The sequence below is a fragment of the Lichenostomus cassidix genome, chromosome 3, assembly GCF_008360975.1.
Source record: "Lichenostomus cassidix isolate B80296 chromosome 3, HeHo_3.0, whole genome shotgun sequence".
In the NCBI taxonomy this organism is placed as follows: domain Eukaryota; kingdom Metazoa; phylum Chordata; class Aves; order Passeriformes; family Meliphagidae; genus Lichenostomus; species Lichenostomus cassidix.
The window spans coordinates 79323193-79333803 of record NC_139483.1 but is presented as its reverse complement, the minus strand read 5'-3'; the positions used below and the strand labels follow the sequence as shown (position 1 = coordinate 79333803).

General features: G+C 48.8%; 1 protein-coding gene across 2 annotated transcripts; it reads right to left on the bottom strand.

Annotated features, from left to right (window-relative positions):
• Window positions 1–1024: 1024 nt before the first annotated feature.
• Window positions 1025–8417, bottom strand: TENT5A (terminal nucleotidyltransferase 5A). Of its 2 annotated transcripts, none has more exons than XM_085056443.1 (3): window positions 8260–8417; window positions 6903–7422; window positions 1025–5897 (listed from the first exon to the last, which is right to left on the bottom strand). In XM_085056443.1, the coding sequence occupies exons 2-3, from the start codon at window positions 7335–7337 to the stop codon at window positions 5118–5120; spliced, it is 1215 nt and encodes a 404-aa protein (XP_084912569.1). In that variant the 5' UTR covers window positions 7338–7422; window positions 8260–8417; the 3' UTR covers window positions 1025–5117. The 2 variants fall into 2 exon arrangements, with proteins under 2 accessions (XP_084912569.1, XP_084912568.1); XM_085056442.1 differs by lacking the exon at window positions 8260–8417 and adding an exon at window positions 7638–7859.
• Window positions 8418–10611: the final 2194 nt, after the last annotated feature.

Genomic DNA, 10611 nt, shown 5'->3' with positions numbered 1-10611 from the left:
TGGGGGCTGCTCCTGTGCCTGGAAAAATGAGCAGTCTCACCGGCTTGTTTGTTTGGTTTTTTTACAGAGGAATACAGGTTCACTCATCATTACAATAAGCATATTCATGCTCCCACTGAGCCAGTTTGAGACTTCCAAGACCAGCACCGTGTGTGAATGAGCCTAGTAAGAGCTACATACTGCAGAGGCTTAGCCAATGTTTTTCAAATTTGGGTCAGTCTGAGGCACTGGTTGAAAAAGTATTACCACGAGCATTGTAAATTAATATTTTATATTCCCTTGAAGTGCTTTTTGAGGAAATTAGCCTTCATTACTGAGGCATCTCTCCTGTAAACACAGAAAACAGAAAATACCTCTGCTGACAAGGACAGCATTGTAGGGCAGGGAAGAAGAGTAAACATTGAATCTGCAGGAAGAACTGGACTGATTCAGCAGCTGAATCAATCAGGCATGTGCATCCCTTCTCCCCAGCAGCTCCCCAAGCTTCAGGACCTGCAGCACCCCACCCACCACAGCTGGCACCACCTTTCTGTCCAGGCAGCAGCACACCATTGCCTCCTGGACCCTCCAAAATGGTAAGGTGGAGATATCAGCCCCTACCAAATATATCTCAAGGGTACTAGGACCCCCACATTACTGCCAGCATGGTGGTTTGTGGTGCACAGATCACAGCCATCCCAAAATCCCCATCCCACAATCTAAACTGGGAGGGCAGCGAGGGTGTGAGGCTGCCCTGGCGCTGTTTCACTTTTCATGTTTCAGACCATTTGCATGGCTTGACCAGTGCTGGAGTGCATATTTTTGGCAGTGGCTGGGGAGGTTCCTCTGCAGCTGAGTACAGCCAGCCAAACTCGGCTGGCATGAGGCAGGGCTTTTCAAAATGTTCTGTGCTCCAATCGGAAAGCAGCTGAATGCTACTCTTCTCAGAAAAGTGCTGCCCTTGTCCTTTTTTAATGAAAGCGAACTTGGTATTCAGTAGGAGCAGGCCAGAGCTATTTCAGACACGGAAGACAGCAGACACAAATCAATAGAAAAAAATAACTTCTTTTTATTTACAAAAAAAATCCAAATATTGGATGCTGTAAACAAAATTCACAATCTGTTCCCTCTAGAGTCTGTTTTCCATCAGCTCTTTTTCTGTCTGTGACAAAGCCTATAGTCAAAATGTTCCAAAAGAGCAATCCAAGGAGCAGTTTGCTGCAACAGGATGCCTTGCAGAAGGCAACAGTTGTAAGGAAATTTGAGGGAAAGCAAATCTGCACAGACTCCTACAGACTGCAGGAGCCTGCAGTGCCTTTAGCCAAGCTGTCTTGAAATTTGCAGGCTTTTTTTGTTTTTACTATTTATTTTGTTAGCAAACCACTATTACAACAGCAAAACAGTACACTGATTTTCTTTCTTGCAAGGGAAATTCTCTGCATAAAGAAAACCATACAAAAGAATATATTCAAATAGGAGCTGAATATGCAAATACAATTTTTCCTTCTCTGTGCAGTTTTATCTAACACACTTCATTTTCTCAATTTAAAAAAGCGCCTTTTTTGAACCGGTAGGAGCTTCTGATGTGATGCAAACCAAGCATTTAATAAGAGCTGTTTAGAGGATTTGTGTGAAGGCCCTTGTGCAAGATAAAAAATATTTTAAGTGCAATACAAGAAACTAGAAAAATACCATCTTTTTGGTCTTCTAATTGCCCTTCTACTTTTAGAAGAAATGTTCTTGCGTTTGGCAGGACAGCTACATCTAAGAAAAAAAAAATCCCATTTAAAAGCTCTTGGTTGTTCCACGATCACTACATTTAACCAAGTTTAGTGCCCTGTTGGTTAGCAGGAAATTCAGCTGTGGCAAACAGTTTTACTGTAATCAGGTCAATGTCTTTAATCAGTTCAGCTCTTTAAAAGGGGCACTGTCTCCTGTAGCAGAAGCTCTAACCTTACAGCTGATTGGATGGGACAGATGAAGTCTACAAAGCAAGAACGGGGTTATTAACTTTAAAAGTACCAGTGTGCTGAAGAGGAGGGGAAAAAACAGTTAAAAAGAAGTCAGACTTTATGGAGGGAAAGGTGTGCAAACCACTGAAATAAACCAGCTTTGAAAAGGAGTTCTTATTTTACTCTTGGCCTGAACTCATGCCTTCTTCCCACCTCTAACACCAGGCACATTTTAAACTACCAGTCACAAATAAAACAAAGCTCTACCAGTTCCACTACTTGATCATTAACATATGTAAAATAGATCTGGAATACCTATATAATATATATAAAAACATATTATATATGTATCAAAATGCAAATGCCAAAAGGTGCAGTTTAGCTCAGAGCCCTGCTATACGCACTATAAGGTAATTAGCTGCTGTCAATCAAAAAAAAAAACCTAACCCATAATAAAATTTGAGCTGAGAGGAAGTAATTCAAAACTTCCTTTCAAGCAATGGCAAAAAAAAGGGTCCTTCAAAGGAAAACAACACAACACACTGTCATGTATTATCAGCATTCTGTGGTTGTGGCACAGCTATAGATTCTCAAACCCTTTTAAAGAGAGGATGACTCATTTATTTGCTGCAAATACTTGTGGGAGAGAAGACATACCACATTACCAGCTGATCCTATTTCCCCAGCCCTCCCCTCGCTTCCGCTAGCGAACCAGGAGCAGGAGGTAAGGGGAGCCAGTGGGGCAGGAGCACCCAGCCCGGACCCTGCAGGGGGCTGGAGGGAACCTCGCTGGGACAAGAAGCCAGAGGGAGGCTGCTGCCAGCACCAAAGCAAGGGAAGGTGGGGACAAAGTCTGCACGTCAATGCTAGGAATGGCAATGGACCAGCTTTTAAGTTTCCTGAAGGACTCACAGGGAAGGTGCTTCAGTAAACAAATCGGGTTCCTATTAAAGTGCCTGCAGAGTGAAAAGTACAAAGCGCAACAAAAATAGATGTACCTTACTCGCTCCATAGGGAAAATACACTGCCAGGACACAAGTCCTCTCCCTCTCTCTGCCCCTGACTCCAACGCCAGACTGGGCCTGTGACCAGGCAGGGCACAGACGGATTTCCTTCAAAAGCCTGAATTCCCTTTTTTTTTTTCCCCTCAGAAAGAAAAAGCAAAATATCAGTCAAGTGTCACTTAGTCATTAGGTTTTCAAAGCCCAACAAAGAATTTAACACCTTCAGAGATGGCACTGAAGTGAAAACAGCAGCGGAGGTTGGTTTCTTTCCCCACTGCTGATCTTTCGGGAGAGGAAATGAAAGTGAATAGTTATTGTTCCAATGTAAAGTGATTCCACTTAAATAAAGTACAGTACTAAAATTGTAAATGCAGTGTGACAACCAGATCAAAGATGTTTAATATTTGCATAAAAATATATATATATAATATATATATAAAATATAATTTTAAGCAATCGTGCAACACTCTTAAAAAGGGTTCATTTCACATTTGCTAAATTCTAGTGGTCCTGGAATGCATAATGCATTCTATTAAAAATACTCCTTTAAATATTAACAATTAGTGTTCAAATCACCAACTAATACAATATTCTTTAGCTGTCAGGGGGTTTAAATAAACCTATCTTTGATCCACGTTCCACTGAATTACACATCATGGAGGTATGCAGTCACAACATTAGTGGGTTAAATGTCAAAATGGCATTACAGTACAGAACAGTTTAAAAAAATCAGCTAGTCATATGTTTCTCCATCTGTGGAATTATTATGGCTCACAAGCAACCCACTGAATTACTGTAATCCTTGTTCTTGCAACCAAAGACATTATCTGAATCCCACCTTAATCCTGACTGGTTCATTTACTCCAAATTTCTCAGGTGTGGGTTAAAATTTCACTGCAAGGTGCCCACTGTCCTATGACATCCTGTTGCAAACTGGAAAACAAGTAGTACTTTATTTAAACATTCCTTAATTGCTACATTTTCCTAGACCACATTAATATATATTGTGTGTGTATATATATAGATATACACTGATAACATGTACATATATACACACACAAACATATATACACACATACACACACGTACCTAGGATAATAGCACACTGACAAAACATTAACTCTATACAGGTATTTGCCAAGAAAAAAATAGGGCATTTCCTCCACCACTTATTCACAAGCTTATGGGTTGGTTTGCTTTTTTTTTATCCTTGTGTCCCTGACAAAACAAAATGCATGGTTAAACCACAAAACTATATTTTTTTCTCACTTCAAATTTTATGAAGGCATCAGGCACTTTTGATTACTATTGGTGCGTACAAATATAGGAACATCTTTCTTCCTTTTACATATATATATATTTTTATATATATACTCTACTGTATCTTCTTTGCTTGGATAACTTATTTGTGAAATCTTTGGTCCTTGAGTATATACTTCTTGCCACAGCTGGTTTTCCAGCATTCTCACATTTTTAAAATGTGAGGCATGCACACAGCTGGAAATAATGGACTTTGTCATCGTACGTGTTTCTGTTTTTATAACTGTACCAATCCACTACTGTTCATTTGGAGCAAGCTGTTTCTGGTAAAGCATTCTAGTCAAGCAAGCTATACATTCTACACGGTCAATCCATAGACGGCACTTGCTGCAAGCCCCAAATGCAGTAATTCCAATATACAATTTTATTCAGCTTATCTCTGCTTTATGCCTCTAACTTTTAACTCCTGAATATATATAGAATTGTTTTTTGTGAAGTTTTTTCTTTTGTTGTTTTTTTTTTTTGTTGTTTTGTTTCTTTCATATTCTCCCTTTTGCAGATCCCATTCTAGAGTAAGAAGAAAAATAAAAGAAAATAAGGCTTTCCCACCTTCTCTATGCCAAAGCTATGGGAGCAGATATTGCCAACCCATATTGTCATCAAGCACTCCTCCCTCACTTATTTCAGGGGAAGCTGGTTGCTTTTAATGACAGGCCTCTTGTGCTCTGGGGTAGGATCCAATTATTTTGGGGCTCTTTCTTGATCATGCTCCCATTATTTATTAGAAGAACCACAAGCTTTTCCCAAGCTTGACAACTAGAGCAGATCATCATTGCACAAAACACCCCATTTCAGAGGGACCCGTCGCCCCTTCCTACATCTTAGAAAATGTTCTCCCCACCGGCTCTACTAATTTCGGTCCTTAATTACAGGGCAGCCAAGTAGAGTATGTGTGCTGCTGGCAAGGGAACACTGTCTGAACCTGGGCAATATAGTAATTGCTGAAGTTGGCATCTGCTACGTATGGGGCTGGCTGGTAATAGCAGGTGACATTGGCCACATTGGGGATGATATTTTGCTCGGCTAGGACCCGGATGGCCAGCATGGTGATCAGATTCAGAGTCTGTCTCCTCTCATGTCCCATCAGGCACACTGTGCTCTCATTGACCACACCGTGAAGGGTCATGAGATAGTCATACTTGCGGTCTTCTAATCCCACAAAGTGGTTCTGCAAGTAGGACTCCAGCTTTCTCTGCTGTTCGCCAATGTCTGAGAAGTCAATGAAAAACCTCGAACACATGTATCTCTGCAGGGACTTAATCTCAGATTCGGAGGCTGCCCTAAAGCCCCTTACCAAAAGGTTGCAGTACTTCAGAAGGCCACCTCCTCTGATTTCTTCTGGGTTTCTGGTGGCAATTATCTTGTTGCAGAGGTGATCAAAGGCTTCCTGGAAATCTCCATAAACACTCTCGCCAATGATAGTTGGGTGAAAAGTTTCAGTCATCGGATTCTCTGAGCACTCATAAAAAAGCAGCAGGGAGTCCAGCTTGATTTGAAAGGAATCGACACTGAATTCAAACTGCCGCCTCAGAGAGTCCACAAATTTCAGCTCCACATTTTTGCCACTGTTGTTGGACAGGGAGATAAGACTCCATCGGTCTGAATCATTGCATACTTTTACCATTTTCTGCACATAAGCCTCCTATAATTAGAAAGACAAAATGAGCAAATCAAGGCAAAGATACAAGAAATTCCCCCTCCACTGCATTTTCTCATCCCCTCCCAGCTCCCCCCTCCCACCGAATACTTGCATTTCATAAAAGATTTCATGGAATCTGCAAATACAAACCAGAGAGTAAGTGCTTAATGTGAGAGCTCAAAATGCTGTCACTGTAAGGGTATGACAGCAAAGGGTGTTCTGCTAGGACTGTGTCGTGCAAGGGAAGCATATAGCAACACTGCTTCTTTCAGTCACTTCTAAATACATCTGCACACTAAGTCCATGGCACACCTGCCAAATATGCCTGCACCCATATGCAAAACGTCATACTACTATCAGAGAAGAAATCTTACTAATTGGTTTTCACTTCTCTCTCTACTCCCCACAAAAGCAAGTTAGGAAGTGTTCATTCCCCTCAATCCTATCAGTGCAGGTTCCACAAATCTGCCCCATATTTAAAAAAAAAAAAAAAAAACCTCTAAAAAGCTGAAAGGCATTCAGCCTAATGAACTCAAGCGAAGTGTATTCTAGAGGAGGGAATACGCCTCCCCACCGGGGCGCTTAGCACACCTGGAAGCATGCCTTGCAGACGGGGTTTCCTTTCTGCAGATGTTAAATCCATCTACGCTCCCCCTGCGCCCAGGAACCGGGTCCGGCACACCGAGCTGCCGCCGAGATGGACTGCGAGAGAGATGTGCAGCGCCTGGCACACGCCCCATGTAAAGCAACGCTCCCAGCAAACCAACCGGGAGGGAGAAAAAGCTAATTAATCCTGAAGAGCCCCGGTCAGGGCGCTTCCCGGCAAACTCCTCCTCGGTTTTAAACGTGGGGTGAAAAAATCGCTCAGGGCTCCCGTGGGTCACGGGGGAGTGGGGGAAGCTGCGCCCCTGAGCGCACCTCTCTATGCCCAGGGGGAAGGAGCCCAGTCCCTGCAAGTAGGCGCTCACACCTGCCCGCTCCGGGCGGCTGAGCAGAGAGCAGGTTTACCTTGAGGGTGAGAGGTGTGATCTTCTCCTTATTCACCCCCTCGGGTAAGAAATCCAAGAGGCAGTCCAAGACCACGTCCTTCACAGTCTGAAATTCGGCTTCTCCTTTGAGGTCGGCGCAGAAGATGAGGTCCAAGTCCTTGTAGCCCAGGCCGCTGTCCTGGTGGAGGACGTGGCTGGCGGCCGAGCCGTTCAGGCGCACGTCCCGCAGGCCGATGCCCTTCTCTTCCAGCCGGCTCCGCACCACCTTGACGATTTGGCGGGGCTGCATGGCCAGCGTAGGGAAGTTCCCGCGGCCGTGGATGGGGATGGTTTCGCTGAGGATGCGGTCCAGACGCTGCACTTGCTCCCAGCTCAGCACGTTGCAGTGCGCGCTCTCGCCGCCGCCCGCGGAACTCCCGCCGGGGCTACCGCCGGCCTTCTCATCGTCTGCCATGGTGAGCGGCCGCCGCCTCCCCGGGCTAGATCCAGGCACCGCTCCGGCTCCCCGCCGGCCCCCCGGGGCCCCTCTCCCTCCGCGCCTGGCAAAAGAGGAGGAAAAGCCAGCGGTCAGCAGCTGCGTGCACCCGGCGCCCGAGCTTCGCTCCCCCGCGGCTGTCTGTTCCAGCGGGGAAGCGGGGGGGACACACCTACTGATTAGATTAACATTAAAAAAATAAATAAAATTGGGGGGTGGGGTGGGAGAAAATGCCCCCCGGAGCCAGGAGGTGCAGCAGGATAAAGGAAGGTGCCCGACCTGCAGCGCCGCTGCCTGCGCCGCTCTCCGCGCTCCCGCCGGGGCAGATGCCGCCCAGCGCCGACGGAGAGGCCGCCCCGCACCGCCCAAGAGGCCGCCCCGCTCGCTGCCGCCGCAGGCTGCCGCCGTCTCCGGAGCTTTCGTAGTTCTGGCCGGGAAAGGTCCCCAGTAGTTTTTATACGGGGTTTCTCCGCGCTTCCGGGGCTCCGAGTCACGACGCCCGCGTCCCGCCCCCGCCATCTGCATGGCCGGCCTCGGCGGTGCCCCCGGCACGCCCACAGCCCGCGCACCCGCGGGCCGCCCTCCCGCCCGCCCCTCCGCGCCGGCGGAGCGCCCGGCGCTGCCGTCCCGTCCCGTCCCGCACTGCCCCGCGCTGGGAGATCCGCACAGCGCAGCGCAGCGCAGCGCAGCCTCCCGCGCGCGGCTGCGGGGAGGCAACAAGTGCAGCGCGGCTCCCTGCGCCGTGCCGGCCGCGGCCCCTCCCGCTCCTGCCGTGCCCAGATGCGCGCCCGGGGCACCCAGCTCCGCGCTGCCATTCATTCCCGATTTTTTTTTCTCTCAGCCTTTTTACCCCCCACCCCCCGACATTCCTGGTCATCCCAGGCGCAGCCAAACTTCATACCAGAGCGACGGAATTTGGCAAGGGCCCCTCTCCCAGCAGATGCCGAGGATCCCGGGCCGTGTGGTTTGCGCTGCTCGGCTCCTGACCGAGATTTCCAGAGCCGCCTGCGGCAGCGCAGCGGCATCACGCCGTGCCTGCCCGGCCCCGGCCCGGCTCCCTCCCCCGCGCTCGCCCGCCCTCCTCGCCGGCGAGGCGAGGGAAAAGACATCCCGAAGAGCACGGGGGAGCCGGTGCCTTCCAGAGGAGCATCCTGCCTATAGAGTACAAGTTGAATAACCGCGGAGCCGTAAAAATAACGTGCAAGACAAGCATATTACATAAACATACCCATATATTTTATTGGCAGTTACATTTTCTTTTAAATAACGAAGGTTTTATCGCCTTGTTTTTCACCTGTTACGTACGTACACATGCATATAGTTAGTATTTAAAATGCATATAGATGTTATATGCATATAGATACTATTTAAAGAGAAATAGATACTATTTAAAACATATACATACTATATAGAACAGACTAAGCGCACACACACGACGCACGCAGCGGCACCCGGGGCCGCCAGGGCCCCAGTGCGCACCCCGGGCACGCCAGCGCGGTGCAGACAGCGGGTTGCGCCGAACGAGGCAGTGCTGGGGGAGACGGGGGGGTCACGGACGGTGTTGCGTCACCGCTCGCAGCTTTGTGACGCGCGGCAGGAGGTGCCAATGGCGGTGCGCGGCTACGTGACGCGCGGCTCCCAAAACCGAGCACTTCGCCACAAAAGGGGAGGGAGTGGGGGGTGGGCGACAGCGCCCGAGAGGGTTTACTGTCCCCTCCTCCTATTTTTAGCGGCCCCCCCCAATCTTCTCCCGCCCCGGGATGGGGTCAGGGGTGTGGGGCTGTGCCCCGTCCCTCACGGGGAAGCCTCCGAGGCCGGCGGGTCCATCCGCACCCCGCAAGCCGGGCGGGGGTCCCGCTGCGCGCCGCGCCCGCCCCGTCGGGGCGCACCCGGGCCTTGCCGCGGGGCAAGGGCGCCCCCTGCCGGCCCTCTGCCCCCATCCCGGGCTGGGGCGGCTCGGGCTTTGATCCACTGCACACGTTCCCGATGGCCTCGGCAGCACCACTCTGCTCCTCGCCTGGAGCGCGCAGGCGGCGGGGGTGACTCCACCCTGCGCCCCGGACATGCGGCACCGCCGCCCCCTCCCCGTGCCACTCACGGCGCGATAAAGGTGTTTGTATTGTTCTGTGCCCATGCGTCACAGAGAAGAGGGAAAAAAAAAAAATAAAAAAGGGAAGTAGAAAGCTTTTAAAATCCGAGTGTGTACAAGTGACTGCAGCTTGACAGCAGGAGTAGAAAGTTGTATATCTGCCAGCATATCGAATGGGGTTTGCGAGCTTATTCCTTTTCTTAAAATAAATATTCAGACTAAGGGACCTGCTGGCAGGGGAGCTTGTTCAGGAGAGCCTGCGATGGGCTGTCAGGGAACCTGGGTCACTGGCTACTGCTGCTGGGCACTGAGAGGCCCCACTGTTTCCCTGGGTGTGGGAAGAGCATCTCCTCAAACTGACCGTGCATCCCGAGAGGAGAGCAACAAGCTCTGCCCATGTTCCTGCAGGGCAGAGAGACACCCGGGGCTCCTCAGGCCCAGCCAGGTGACAGCCGAGGGGCTCACAGGGGTCCCACCACGGGGGCTGTCTGCCTGCAGCACTCAGGCATCACTGCTCTCCGTGTGTAGTTAGGAAGCTCAGAAAGGTTGAAACACACCCCTAGTCCCAGTCTCGCATCACCTAGGTGAACCACAGTTCACTAGGGCACATTATTTAATCTTTCGAAAGGAGTAACTATCACCTTATTTATAAGCAAATTATCATTGTCAGCAATCAGCTGGATTACTGATTTCTAGAGCAAGGACAAAGATCAGACTTGGAGGCTTATCCCATATTAAGCAAGGCCAGCTCCAAGAAACTGAGACAACTTCCTGGCTGGAAGTAATCAACATTTCATTAAACTTGTGTTTCTCAGCATGTTGCAATGCAATTTTAGCAGTATTTCAAATATTGCAGAATGTACCAGTGCATTTATGCAGGACAGTAGGCTTTAATGCTGTTTTATGTAGATCTTGTTTCATTTCCCCATGAAGCGTGACTTTTGACCTCTCTTAAGTTGCTATCGCTTGCCCTCTTAAAAAGAAAAATGGGCAGAAGTTCATCGTGGAGAGCACTGATTTGCTAAAGACAAGGTGAATGCATCTCAGAAGGAAGACCTTTACACTGCCGGGCTTTGCTAAAGGAAAAAGGCCAGCCAACTCCTGTCCTTACCTCACCCTCCGTTTCTTGGTGTAAGCACCTGCAAATCACCTCCTACTCACCTG